Source organism: Hippocampus bargibanti, linkage group LG12 (assembly GCF_051943395.1).
Source record: "Hippocampus bargibanti isolate YZ-2025 linkage group LG12, ASM5194339v1, whole genome shotgun sequence".
Lineage (NCBI taxonomy): Eukaryota > Metazoa > Chordata > Actinopteri > Syngnathiformes > Syngnathidae > Hippocampus > Hippocampus bargibanti.
The window spans coordinates 16,769,591-16,784,785 of NC_142745.1; the positions used below are offsets into that span (position 1 = coordinate 16,769,591).

At 44.3% G+C, this 15,195-nt stretch overlaps 1 protein-coding gene across 1 annotated transcript; it reads left to right on the forward strand.

Moving 5' to 3' along the window:
- Positions 1–395: 395 nt before the first annotated feature.
- Positions 396–11,525, forward strand: dhrs3b (dehydrogenase/reductase 3b). The gene is made up of 6 exons (XM_089010961.1): positions 396–1,473; positions 8,821–8,964; positions 9,222–9,341; positions 10,464–10,702; positions 10,882–11,007; positions 11,107–11,525. The coding sequence occupies exons 1-6, from the start codon at positions 1,279–1,281 to the stop codon at positions 11,189–11,191; spliced, it is 909 nt and encodes a 302-aa protein (XP_088867087.1). The 5' UTR covers positions 396–1,278; the 3' UTR covers positions 11,192–11,525.
- The last annotated feature ends 3,670 nt before the right edge of the window (positions 11,526–15,195 follow it).

Consider the following 15,195-nt stretch of genomic DNA (forward strand, 5'->3'; position numbering starts at 1 on the left):
TGGATGAGTAGTAATCTTGCTCAAGATGGAGCAAAAGCTATAAAATGAGGTTTACAGTCCTGCACGGTGGGTCCGAGAGGACAGTAATTTCATCTGTGCTGTATGTCATGCATATTAGCATATTTGACATTGAAGCTGACTTTGACTTTGACTTGAATAAAAAGTATTTGGTGGTGAAAGTGTGTATGAGAGAGACTAATAAGAATGAGAGTAAGAATAAGAATAAGAACGCCTTTAATTGTCCCACGTGGGGAAATTTTGCAATCTACATAAGTAAAATTGAAAGGGAGTCGAAAAGAAAAACAAAGTATTGTATCCACTAAAATGTCTCAGAAAAAAATCTGTAATCTGAATTTTCCCATCTGATCTGTAGATGGCAGTGACGTCTCGTGTATTAATCATGACGTTGTAGCTTTTCACGCCAATGGTTGCGTTTTGCTTGTTTCCATAGTTCAAGAGCTGAAACGTGCGTGATGTAGAGAAGCAGAAAGTTCCAACGCCAGGTGCACAAGGTAAACACTGGCTGCTGCTAAAAAATATATTTGCTTGTCAATCACAACACACACAAAAAACAGGTGAGAATTTTCTTCTGTGGCATGATAACAGAATGTTTGTTTTTCTTCGACGCACACACAGGCACCTCCCCACACACACACAAACACACACACTTTTAACAAATAAAACAAGACCTACTGCATATGGAGCTCCTTGTGTGTAGTTAATCAAGTGATCAGCGGGTGGGCGTTTGAATCCTACTTGATGAATTTCTTATTTATTTCACTCACCCGAGAAGAACACTAACTTTTAATTCACTTTTAATATCGTGTATAGCCATGGCTGGAGGGGGGCTCACTTTTTAATGCGGAATGGTTGGGAGGGGCGTGGCGTGGTCACCCACCTGGAGCTCAGCGGGGTGGCCACTTTTCGGAGGCCCCTCCACGCCAACGAGCGTGTGGATCAGGATTACTGAGCCCCACAGGCACACCTCCTTCTCCCCACCCCTCCTCCTGCTCCTTCACAGCCTGCCCTCGGCTGGGCTCCACGTTCGGCGGGAGGCGTGCGTATAAAACGGTGCACGGCGGCTTGCGACGTGCTCAAGACTTTGGCGCAGGGGGGCGGCTACGAGGCGGAATGAGCGAGCAAAAGGGCGCCCCGTCGACGTCACTGCGATCGGACGTGAGTTTTTGCCTCTCCTCGAGGTGCGCGTGAGCAGCCGCGAAGGCGGCAGGTGGGACACCGCAAAGAAAAGTGCACCCGAGCTGAGACTTTTCCGCCAGCATGGAGCTGAAGGGCGCCTGTCGAGCGCTCCTCTTCCCAGTCCAAGTGCTCTTCTACGTGGTGCGCTCGGCGTTCAGTTGGCTGGTGCCGAACGGGCGGAAACAATTGACCGACGAGGTGGTGTTGATCACCGGAGGGGGACGAGGCATCGGACGCCACCTGGCCAAGGAGTTCGCCAAGCAAGGCGCCAGGAAGGTAATACAAAAATGGTGCTCGGTTGTTGTTGTGTACGATTCAAAATGTTCGTCAACATCCCGGGGTCAAGCGGAGATTTTATGTCCGCCTGCTGCTGTGATTAAACAGCTGACACGTGACGCGTGTTGTGGGAAGGGCTGCGGCGAGGATTGACATGTCGACGAGCCAGCCGCACTACGAAAAGGCATGCGGGGAGTCATCCAGGGGACACGCTATTAGCTTCACCGATCCATTACAACGGCGGCCTGCCAAATAGTTCACAGTACTTGGCTTTTGATTGACGCTGATTGTCTTGTTTGGTTCCTCCCGATGCAAAACTGTGATGAGAAACAGCTGCTCCCCCAAACTACGACCGTAATCGTGAATTTAGTGTTCAACGACTGCTTCTCTGACAGTGCCTATAGCAGCATAGTCTCTTTTTGTTATTTGGATTTGCAACCAAAGTCCACACTGTGGACTACATTATCTTTCGTCGGTCCTTTATTCACTTATGGACATTGATCAGCCACAATACATATGTTGCTCGGTAGAATGAAATCGCAATCGTGTTGTGTCAAAGTTTGTGCGCTATTTGGGGTGTGAAGGGGTACCCAATGAAGTGTCCACAGATTGGAAAGAAGTGTCTCTCCCTTTTCTGCCCATTCCGGATGATTTTGGCCAAATTCCACCTTTGCTGAAAAAAATCCCAAATCTCAAGATACGGGGATTTCACCCGGCAACAATTCAAAGGCATAATAAACTACTTACATAGATTTGTCATGAATAAAATGACCCATTTCGGAAATAGAAACGGGTCTCTATGTGTCAAGGTTAAATTTGATCTCCATACAGTTTTATATTAAATCCTAAAAAAACTTCAATCAGGTTTGCCATCTTACTTGCGATTGTGCATTTTGGATCCAAATATGTCTGTGTAAGCTCTCAGTCGTACAGGAGTGGTCCTTTAGACTTTAGTTTGCTGACGAAGTTTGCTGATGAAGTTTGCTGACAAAGTTTCTTGGATAAGAAGCGAAACGTCCGACACGTTCAAAGAAGTACAGATGACGGCTGAAGAAACCTTTTCATCGTTTGGATCCAAATGTGGAATTTTGCTTATTTTACAGGCTAAAGGGTAATGGGACTGCCCAAAAATCCTGAACAAAAAAAATCCTACGATATTTAACTGATCAAACACCTTTGCGGAAAAAAATGAAATTTTAATTTTTTTTTAAAGAACAAAGAGGCACAATGTTGTATTTTTCATGACATTTTATGATGGAATGGATTTACCTTTATTAGTCTCGCAGTGGAGAAATTTACATTTCACTGCAGCAAAGTTTTGAAAGGCAGATAAAAAGAAAGAAAAAAGTCAAAAAACAAAATACAGGAACTCTCGCGGTGCCATCTTGAAGTCAAAAGAAAAAAAAACCTAAATAAATAATATGACAACACAAAGACCGAGTGTCATTAATTCTTCAGCACTTTCTGTACCCTGTTTGTGACATGAATTCTAGATGAAAGGGAAGTTGCATCCTTTTCACCAGTGGATCACGGACGTCATGATGGAATGTGCAAGTGTGCTACAAGCTCAATGTTGAAAGCAAACAGAAGCTGTAGCAACCATTGACGAAAAGAGATTGTGTCACCTCTCCTGTCCCACGTAAATCCGCTTCAATTCCAAGCCGCGACAGTTCCACATACGCATCGGCGCACTGCGCTGACGCTCCTTTCTTCTTATCGCGGGCTTCTCAAGCAATGCATCCATCCAGCCACAGACTGTCCAACAGCACCGACCTGAGCTGTCCACCGATGACAATCAAATGGCACCGACATTCCTCCCATTCAAAAACAGTTCTGGCATATTCGTGCTGCCGAAAAGGCACTCGGCACATTCTCCTCCTTGATGAATGCCATGGCCAAAATTGGTGAAAAACAATCCGTATCCATTCCACATGACGCACAACAATTCAAAGTGACAAAAGAAAACATAAAAACAAGACAAAAAAAAGCAAAGTTCATAAGAGCACTTGCTGACGGCTGCCTACTCGGGTGCCATCTTGGACTTCTTTTAAATTATTTTAATTATCATGTTATATTAATATTACATGTCATGACTATCTGGATGTCTGTGTAATTATTACCTTAAACTATCGTAAAATGTGGATAGTAGTACTTGAAGGGTTATTTTTATTATATTTGGTCCAGAAACCATCATATTCATGATCATGATTACAATTAATAATTTTGATTATTAAATTAAAGGCAGGCGGCCCGGTAGTCGAGTGGTTAGCACACCGGCTTCACAGTGCAGAGGTCGCCGGTTCGCGTCCCGGTCCGGCCTCCCTGTGTGGACTTTGCATGTTCTCGCCGGACCCGCATGGGTTTTCTCCGGGTCCTCCGGTTTCCTCCCACACTCCAAAAACATGCATGGCAGGCAGATTGACCACTACAATTTGTCCCTAGGTGTGAGTGTGAGAGTGACTGTTGTATGTCTTTGTGTGCCCTGCGATTGGCTGGCAACCAATTCAGGGTGTCCCCCGCCTCGTGCCCGAAGACAGCTGAGATAGGCTCCAGCAACCCCCGCGACCCTAATGAGGAATAAGCGGTACGGAAAATGAGATGAGATGAGAAATTAAAGGCAAAATATTTCAAAGTGGCGCTTGCATCCTTTGATTTTTTTTTCTGTTTGCGGCTCACAGAGGATAAAGTTTGGACACCCAGGGTGTCAATTTATTGAAGTGTCTTAAAAAAAATGACTACACAAAAACATTTTCAGAGACACAAAGTCTTTTTCAGAGTGCAGCTGCACAACAAAAGATGCGCTTGCTGCTTTTCAGCACCTAATTGTTGGACGCCACCAAGGTGTGAAGGCAGGAAGGCATTGAAAACAACACCTGCGCTAATGTGCGCCACAAACTACCTCCTGCTTGCAAAGATGCTAAGAGGAAACAGCGGGCCCATTTTGAATGAGGCTAACCTCTGATGTGAACCGGAGCCATCCCCCACCGGCTCTCCTTTGTGAGTGGCAGGCCAGAATTTCCTTTTTCCTCCGTGCGGACTTCCACGCTGCATGAAAGGGCAAACTGCAGAGTTGAATGAATCCTCGGAGATGCGACTCGAGCAGGAGCACGGAGAACTGATGCGGCGAAGTAATCATTCTTCCAAAAAAAAGAAGAGGAAAGACCTCTCAGAAAAAGTGTCAAAAGAACTCGTGCTGCGTACAGGTTAGACTGTAAGTCTCCATCTCCCCAAAACTAATTTTTGACTCAATCGTACACTTTACAAGGCACATTATTTTGAGAGCGCACTGTCACTCACTCAACTTTTATGCTATCAAACGACAGCTTTGCTAACTTCCTAAAATGAAAGAATAATTATTTTAAATAAAGGAGCAGTGACGTGCGGTGAGATTCGTGGCTGGTGAGGCACTGACGTCATCACAGTCAGATTTTCAAACATATGAACTCTACAAAGTAGCTTATTCACCATTTGTTATGCAACAGTTAACATGTTTTGTTTAAAACATCATGTCAGCATTCTTTATATACTGTATACAAACTGTACCATAGAAAAAAGAATGAAAAAAACATTATCGTGTTACCTTTACTTATAAATCAGTCCAAGTCTCACTGCCAGTGAAGAAAGTCGTCCTTGATCAGTCCTGTTCCGACTGTATGTTTTCAGTCTTTTGTGGTGAGAATGAGCGATCCACTGATGCTGTAGTGGGTGGAACAGTGAGCACGAGCTGGTGCAACTTTGTCGCTTCAGGAATAGTTTCAATGAGATCCTTCTTGGCCAAAAAGCTGAGAAGCTGTCCAGGAGATTTACATTCATCCCTCACCGTTTGTGAGCTATACAGTCCGGTGTTGGTGTTCCTTTAATTATTTTCTCCTGCTTCGATTGAAAGTCCAGTTTCGAAAATTCTTTCCATTTAGATATGTAATCCACCATTCTGAAAATAAGGCCAATCAACATGAAAAAAATGACTGGATGGTTGCACTTAACTTGCTAACTGATTACTGTAGCTTGCTGTCACTAATTCTATTATACTGCAGCCGTGGAGTCGCAAGAAAATAAAATCAACACTGTAGTACAGTGTTTATAATGTACAGTGACTGTACATTATATACACCAGCTAAACTGTAGAAATTTAGTTCAGAGACTAAATGCTTTTGAACACTTTAATAGTGATATGCAGAGGGACAGCAATGCGGTCTCACTGCAGAGCAAGCCAAGCTCAGTTAGCATCGTGATTGTGCAATCCATGGTGAGGCACAGCTGGCTGCTGCCTCACCACTCGTCTCCACTTAGTATTTGAACGGTAAATGTGAAAATTCAGCGATTTTGAAAAAAAATCCAAAAGTGGTGAAGTTAAAGGGAAAAGAACGCTAACTTTGTCATTTGATATTTCCATGATGACAGGTGAGGCACAGCCTCACCTGCCTCCCCTGACTGCACGTCACTGTAAAGGAGCACTGATTTGCTCAATCTGTAATGCCAGTGTCCTGGCCCTGTTTTCTCCATATCACTGCAGTCCTTGTTCCTTTTTCCCCCCACCTTTTCAGACCGCAATATCTCAACCGCAGTTGACTTGACTATTCTTTTAACAATCCAGACAATCTGACGAGTAGCATGTACACACAGATTTTTCAAATTGACAAATTCAAAGTCAAACGTTTGAAAAATGAATACTCTCATCAAGTATACCGATGCCTCCTTCGACGATTAAACAATCAATTTCTTCTTGATGCTCGAAAAACGTGCAATTCAATACGGTCGAAAACCACAGTGCTGACAACAGGTTTGTGCGTGCGCTGGTGTCTGTTTTGTCCCGGAGGCGGGAAGCACACCACTCCCAGCTGGGTATTGCCCCGCAACTGACCTTGCTGTCTCTGCAGTCATTAGACAGCAGCAGGCGACTGCCTCCTGAACTCCCGCTGCCCCCTCTGTGCGGGTGCCGGCTCTCCCTCCCTCTGTCGCCCTTTACTGCGGCGGGTGTGAAATTGAAAGGGGTAGTTGGTGGGGGGTAGTCGGACATCGCATTGTAACACGTGACTGTCCTCGAGTCCGCGAACGACGCCGCCGTTGTTTTAAGCTGTGCAACTTTGTCTTGCCTATAATTTCGTTTGCCTCCACGACTGGTTGTTAAGATCACTTTCGAAAAGTGTTATTCATCGCCCGCAAAAACTTGGAATTGGTCTGCTCTTTTTCAGTTGCCCGTGACCAGGTCAAGGAAAATAATGATTGAGACGTCCAAGCATTAGGAAAGCGTGACAACCGGCGGACCTTGCGCGGATCGCATTGTCTGTGAAGATAAATCACCTTGTTTCACCGTTTCTTTTTAACTTCAAGATGGCGCCGCGAGAGTGGCTGCCTTTCCAGCAGCTCTTGTATGTTGTTTTTCTGCGTGTTTCTTTCCTTTCCTCTTGCTTTCATAACTTTGCTGCTGTGTTACTTCTGGGTACCCGTGACTGTAAAGTGTCCTTGAGAGTTTTGAAAGGCGCTTAGAAATTAAATGTATTATTATTATTACATTTCAACGTATCACAAAGGACTTTAAAAAAACAAGTCAAATGTGCTTGACTGATTGACAGGTGGCTGTTATTTTAGAGTTAATTTAAAACTGCTTTCTCACTGTTTCCTTTCAATTTTGCTAATCCTTGTTTGCTCTGAGCTTATTGTGTGTGCCAGCGGATGATTAACCAGTGTGTGTGTGCGTGTGTATGTGTGTTTTTAACAGGTGAGCACGGTTAGAGGCCTGACATTTTAATGAGGTTTTTTTTTCAGAGACGCGTGGGGGGTTCTTTGTCGGCATTGTTTGCAAGAATCCAGTCCCATTAAAAGCCCTGGCTTATTCATTAGGACCTGTCTGCTTTGTGCGTATGTGTCATGTCCCCGGCTAAAAAAAAAAAAAAAAAGAAAATAAATAAACACAACTCTAATAAGTTAGCAGAGGCTCACGGCTGTTGGTGTCAAATTCCCATGTTGAGTTTCCCTGCGATGAGAGCCTTTTTACCAAACAGCAGCAGTAAATGCCATCGCTGCAAAGATGCAAAGGCGTCACATTGGAACACCTTGCGCACCACCTGTTCACTGAAAGAAACAACCGGAGAGGTCCTAAAATCACTTGTAAGGATTCATTTGTTCTCTTGAAAGTCAACACACCCTTAATACTAAATGCCATTTGTTAATTAAAAGTAGCGAATCTATTCTGTTACTTTGGGGAGAAAAGGCCAAAATCCAAATGTCAGTCAGCATTACTCTGCAAGAGATGAGTTGAATCGTGTGCCTGAGCCAAATGCGGATGATAGACTTGTATGTCATAAGTCGAGTTTGAAATATTTCTTCGGTGTTAGTCACACTTCATTTCACAGATAAGGCGCAGCAGAGAATCGCGGCTTGAATTGAGAATGCTCAAAGAGCCACGGAAAGAAAAGACTACGAATAGCATGGATTGCATTTTCACTTGTGGAAGAAGCACTTTACCAAAAAAGTCATTAAAACTTTCGCAGATCCGTGCATGTGGGTCATGTAGCGCAGAGAGCATCTGACTAACCTCCCGCAACCCCACCTCGATATTATGCTAAGTCACTGTGGCCAAATCGCACTTAGCACACTTTTTTCAGCTTCCTACGCAGAAACAACCCCCCTGCCCCTGTGTAATCTCTTTGAGAATTTGTGTTTGGAGTGATGAGGAGGGTTCACCCCCTGATTTCATTACCTTTCCCTGACCCCGCAGACTGACAGATCTAATTGCCCAATCGCCGGTACCCCACCTTAACCCCCCACACCACCCCAACCTCGCACACTCTTCTAACACCCCACCCCACCGCTGGACGACCCCAATTACTGGCACTTCATTTGGTCTTTGTGTGGCCGTTGTGTCGACTTTAATTTTCACACTAATGGCAGGATGCAAAAAGATTTTGTCGTTTTTGAAGTGGTTTGACAGCCTGGTCTTCTTCCGGAAGAAATCGCTCACAATGAGTAAAGATTTTTATTTCGCCAAATTCTGATATTCAGCAATCTATGCCTTGCCCGAGAGCACAAACTTATTAGTACGACTACCTTACAGTTCATTGTCCTTTTTCCAAATAATGTGTTTTATGTGAATCACATTATTTAAAAACGTGCTGGCGTCAAGACCAATACGTGTTTGATCCGCTCTACGCTACCTGATGATGGCCGATTGATGAACCAGTGTCACCTGTATGCGTAAAAACACAAACTGTTTTTTTACAACCTTCTGGCTCCACCCACGGCCTATTATATGACCAAAAAGCGTAATAGATGTGGTTGTCTGGTTTAATTATAATCGTCCAATCTCTTCATTGCTCCCAATTTTCCATTATATTATTTTCATGGCAGGTAATCCTTTGGGGCCGCACGGAGAAATGCGTAAAAGAGACAGCGGCAGAGATTGCTCTGTCAGGAACAGAGTGCCACTACTTCCTTTGCGACGTGGCCAATCGGGAAGAGGTCTATAAGCAAGCCAAGGCTGTTCGAGAAAAGGTACTCCATAATGACAGAACCTCACAAAATGTTTCCTGCCTCCCAGTTTCCGAGCGTGTGTGTGTTTTTTTTCTCCGAGCTGCTTCATGTCTCCCATCTGGTTTTCAGATTGATTTTTAAGTGAAATATCAAAATAACAACTTAAGTTATGTTAATGACGGTTCTGGTGCAGCAAAATGCATTATCTCGTGGAAGCGGAGACGCAGTTCACTCGCCAATGTTGTGCGTTTTTCCCTTTATTTACATTCTGCTATCAGGTGGGAGATGTGACAATTTTGGTGAACAACGCAGCTGTGGTTCACGGGAAAAGTCTGATGGATAGCGACGACGATGCCCTACTCAAATCGCAGCACATTAACACCATGGGACAGTTTTGGGTAAGCAGGATTCAGAGAAAAAACAATCATAGACTAGTGTGTTTTTTGTGTTTTTGGTCTATTTGTAAAAGCAAAAAAAAGACAGCTAAAATGGTCATACCCAATACCACAAGATTGCCAACAAGCATTTGCACCTGTTGCTCTCATCACAGTAGCAAGTTTAGGTGTACTTTAGTCCTCGGCAGTCGCCACTAAAATTACCATACTAAACCCTAACGCCACACCAACCCCCAGAGTTTACGCTATGGCTAACGCTAGCCACTAGCTAAGAGGGTCAGATGTACTGTTGTCACTGTTGTAGCCATTGTATCAGTAGTAAAGCAGCCTCAGTAAAGCTAGCAGACCATTAAGGGTCTGAGCAGTAGCAATCGATGTTGTAATATAATTTGTGGGAATACTAAGCGACAGAGTTAACATTATGGCTAATGCTAAAGGTAACCAGCAGCTATGAGTGTTAAAACTAATATTGTTGTTGTTGTAGCCATTGTATCACAAGTAAACCTGGCTCAGTAAAGCCAGTAGACCAACAAGGGCCTGATCAGTAGCAGTCAGTGTTGTCGTATCATTTGTGGGAACACGAAGTGTATCATATTCTTTTTCAATCGAACAACACTGAATATTTGTTTTAGCATTTTGAGCAATAGGAACAGCAGATCTTGCTTTACTGTATACACTAAGAAACTTGGGGTTACTCTGTACGGTGTGCCTTTTATGGCTAGATGTGCTACATTCCATGTGTTGCGAATTTCTTGTCCATTCAAATGTCACAATGTGAGTGATAGTCAAAGGAGGAATTCCCACATCGGCATGGGAGCTTCAGAACCGCTCAAGAAGAACCTTCAAACGTTTCGAGCGTGACAAGTTTGGAGGTGGGGGTTAAGTGGAATGTTTCTGAAGGCTTCATTTCCTGATGTATTCAGAGGAGAGGCCTAGTGGGTGCTGCGAAAGTCATGGCATCATGATTCTAAATGGAGATCAGAAAACTGAAATATGCAGACGGAAATTCAATGATCCTCTAAGTGGAAATGAAAAAATAATCTGTGGTTTGACCCATGGCCAATTGTTGGCCTGATTTCATTGGTTTCTTTGTTTCGTCGCATCTTTTTACCATTCATCTTTCAGACCACAAAGGCCTTTCTGCCTCGAATGCTGGAACTTCAGCACGGCCACGTCGTGTGCATCAACTCCATCCTGTCCCAGTCGCCGATTCCCGGCGCCATCGACTACTGCACCTCCAAGGCATCATCATTGGCCTTCATGGAGAGTTTGACGCTGGGTCTGCTGGACTGCCCTGGCGTTGGCTGCACCACCGTTCTTCCCTTTCATACCAACACCGAAATGTTCCAAGGCATGAGAGTCAGGTGGGAAACGCCATCCCTTGTACTAAGACTGTTTCTCACTGGGTTAATATTTGATCAGAAGCCGGGCATAATCTAGATATGTGAACTTCCGAGACTCTGTCGCGAGCCTACATCTTGATCTAGTCCCAGCTTTGGTTGGCTAAGGTTTTCCCATTTACCCTTTGTCCTATCTTTGCTAGATTCCCGCAGTTGTTTCCACCTCTTAAACCAGAGGTGGTTGCGCAAAAGACGGTGGACGCAGTCCGTGCAGATGTGGCTTTTCTCTACCTACCTTGGACCATGCATGCGCTTGTCGTTCTCAAAAGGTGAGTTTGGCTCCCAACGTGGTTTCTCGCATCCTTTCTTACATTTGCTAATACCCCACCGCAACCCCTTATCCACTTTGTCCTCTGTCAACTTTCCAGCTTCATGCCACAAGTTGCACTGGAAGAAATCCATAAATTTACGGGGAGTTATACCTGCATGAACACGTTCAAAGGACGGACATGAGTCCTGATTTGGGTTCGAGGTGAACTCGCTACCTCAGAGTTGGAATCGGAAACAATGGACCTTATGATACTCGGAGGTGGAGGAGATGCCATCGCAGATGGACTTTTGCATCGACAGGGTGAAAAATGTGTGATGAAGGTCTGAAGCCTGGCCCTGTTTGGCGTCAGGGAAAGCATTTTTATTTTTTTGTTTGTATATACTGTACAGAGATGCCTTCTTAGAATCCGTGTCTATGTCTGTACCCATGTCCCTTTGTTTTTAGTCTTTTTTTAAATACATTTTTGGTTTTTACTTGCATAAAAATCAAGACAATAAAATGCAGTTCTAGAGATGACCACTTTCCGTGTGCAGTTCAAGAATTTACACTTTTGAGATTTATGTCAGGTGTTGTCGATCGGGATCTCATCTGTGACGATCGAAAAGTTATCGGGTCAGACCTCAACGTGGTCTTCTGCCACCACGTTTCAACTCCATCGCGTGCACCCCATAAAATGACCATTAATGGTCTTTTATGGACTCGTGGGAGGTGTTCCAGGGGGGTGAAAATTCATCTTGCACATTAAATGGATGGAGAGCTACCCGTGAGTCAGCATAAGTGCAAGGAATTTCGACATACTCTGACGTTCATATCATGTTCATCTCCAGTTGATTTAATATATATTCATCAAAGGGGCAATTACCCTCATGTGTCCAATTTGGCGACGTCATCATCCTTGTGGATGGACGGATGAATATTTACAGGGCTGTCTGACGTACTAAATCCTCACGGCGTTCACTGAAATGGCTTTGGTGTCCGTTCTACTTAATTTGGAGGGAATGGCTCTCTCATGTCTTTATATATACACATTTTTGATGTCCAGGTCCGTTGTTATGAGGTTCAACTGTACTTGGAGGGGTTAGAATAGGGAACGGCGAGGGTCATTTTAGGATCACGGTCTCCGGTTTGTCCATCTTGGATCTAAGTCTGTCCTCTTGCACCCAGAAGAGAATAATTGACAATCGCAAGGCAGTCTGCGTGCACCTTGGGTGAGGAAGGTGGAGCTTGGCCGGCCTCTGCCCCGGCGCCTGTTTCTCATTGTCGGGCCGAGCTGTTGCGAAAGGCGAGTGGGATGGAAATAGGTCGGGGAGGCACGTCGCTCGCGTATGCTGGAAGAGGAGAACCAAAAGGGTTTTAAAATCTCCCGGGACGGGTTCAGTGTAAGGTTAGCCAAATACTGAATAAATCAAAGAGGACTTGGAAGGCCCTTTTCCCTTCGCGGAAGGCCTTCAGCACCAGGGTGATTGACCTGGCGCAGGTGGAAATGGAGGATTTTTTGGAAGAGGGCTGGGGGGCATTGCTGTGCGCAGATGCCATAATGTTTATGCTTGACATTTGACTTTTATCCAAACTGTCTGTACACATGTGACGGCAAGTCACGCTCAATTTGTTTTTGTCATTTCATATTCATATTGAGAGGGACAACCTGGGATTTACGGAAAGAGAAAACCAGACAAAACCAGAACCTTGAACTCGTACTTTTCCCAATATGCTCTCAAATCAGATAGGAATTGAACACGCAGGGCTGATTAATAATAATCGTAATCAAGAAGGAGCAATGTTTTCTTAGTGCATTTGTTAGATGCTAAATCTGGAGTAGTGCAAAGGGATTGGAAACTACTGAACCCAATTTGATATTTTTCTGCCAGTCAATTCTTGAAATGAAATTGATTTGTGTTTATAATTTGGGACTGACTGTATGTTGTTGGTAGTTTCGTTAAACTCACCAGCAGATACCGCTTCGAGTTGGCCTATCACGAGCACAGATGGACCTTGTCCCGGGCTAACGATTGAACGACAGCAAGACGTCATCGCTAAAGCTTATGTTGACACTCTACAAGCCGAAGGACCACTCGACACTTGGTGTTCATCCGTCACGGGGTGACCAGCAAGATAAAAAGACCCAGACTAACCCATGGCAAGGGGCCAGCCGTGATGCCTCAGTTGACCTGTCAAACGACCAGATTAATTGTACACAGTGGTGTTAAAGGTGGAGGGGAGCAACAAGCCCAGAGGGTGTCAGTCAAAACACACACCCAAGCACAGTAGATCAATGTCGTAAAGCCATGCAAATCCATAAAAGGGCCAAAGGGGGGTTTGGTTGGGGAGATGGGGTAGTGGAGTAAGAAGTTATGTTGGAAATATTTTGCCGCGAGACGGTCAAATAAAGTTTAGTTCTGAAATAAATCGTAATCTTTTACCCCTTGCGCACAAAGCACCGCCTCAGGCTCGTTAAGAACATAGAATCAAGGCAAAAAGATAAGAACAGCGGCCTCCCCAGTGAGCTGGAGCCGCAATAATGATTACAAAAAAAATGTGATCGTTTGCTAAATGCTGAGCTACGTCCATAATATCCACTGAAAGGGCCCTGAGCACTGGCAATTACATTGCAGCATTTTCGAGTTATCTACGGATATAATTGAAATTTGCAACGTTGTGATAAAGACCAGCATTAGCGTAACATTCCGTCCCGAAGAAACAGGGAGTGTAGAAATGAGCGTGAGCTTTGTCAGACTACACCGGTGTCAAATACCGGCTGCAATCCTGCAAGTTTTAGATGTTGCCCTCCTCTTAACGGACCCGCTTGACGGTGAAAGTCCCAATATTGAACCAAAATGGCAGCTTCAAAGGAAAGTTGTCAACTTTCTATTCAGTTTTCCACATCCTGTAGGTCCTTTCATTCTTTATCAAATGTCTGCCCGATTCTCCGTCGTTGGGTGACTCTTGTCAATCAAGCCAAATCTTTGATTTTTTTTATTTGAATGATGGCTAAAAATTCAATGCTCTTTGATCATGTTCAAGTTTATGAGTTTTTGAGTATCAAGTTTATGAATGATTCCTTGTGATATTTTCATGTTGATCTGTCTACCAATTTCTTTGCTGGTTTCCCAAGAGTGATATCAAAGATATTTTTGGCAACCCCAAAAATGCCAATCATCCCGCAAATCAATACACAGCATTTCCTAGAGGCCCTCAGCACGACCTCATGCCCCAGCCTTGTCACACTTGTCACTTTTTTTAGCGCATATTTGAAAAGGCAAAGAAAGAGAAAATTCAATCCGTCTAATCAGCCACAGAAAAAAAAAAAAAAACTGTTCGCGGCGCAAGTGGGAGGCGAACGCAGAGGGACAAACAACAGCAAGTAAAGGCTGCTTTTCAGAAGGCAAAAACACTCGCAAAGGGAAGGGTGTGGGAGGGGGAAGCGAAGTTCAGACTGCCGCAATAGTCTCATTCGGAAAGCCCACCGGGCACCCGGCTCAGCAGAGCGTTCCTGAAAACTCTTCTTTCCCATACAGGAGTTTGCTTTATTATGATAATGCAAGACTGTCACAGTCGCGAGTGAACTCTGTGACCCTACGCTGTTTTCGCTTGCGAACCGGTCTGGTCTGCGTCCAGTCCTCAAAAGCCCAAACTATCCTCCCGAAAAAAAGTCACAAATAGATTTAACTTTTACATTGTGGGGACTGGGTTGTGTGTGTGCGTGATGGTCTCATCTGAATTTACCTCACAAATATATTTCCTCTGTGTTATCGATGAGAAGGTTTCTTCAGCCGTCATCTGTACAAATTTGAAGGGTTCGGACGTTTCGCCTTGTCAGCGAACAAAAAACAAAGTTCGCTGACGAAGCCTCTTGGATAGGAGGCGAAACGTCCGAAACCTTCAAATTTGTACAGATGACGGCTGAAGAAACCTTCTCATCGATGGACCACTCCTGTACGACTGAGAGCTTACACAGACGTATTCCTCTGTGTTATTATTTTTTGTTTATTTAGTTCCTGGGTACTTTTAGTCTTTCATCGTTTCAGTGTTGTAAATATGGCAATCCGCCATTACACCTTCATTGAACAAACATGAAGAAAGCTCTGAAGATGACTGCTTGTGAGGTCAAGGATTATCCTTCCGATTCAATCACAAAAAGGAGACTGGCAACAAGCCAGGACTTCAAACTTGAAACTGAGGACACAAC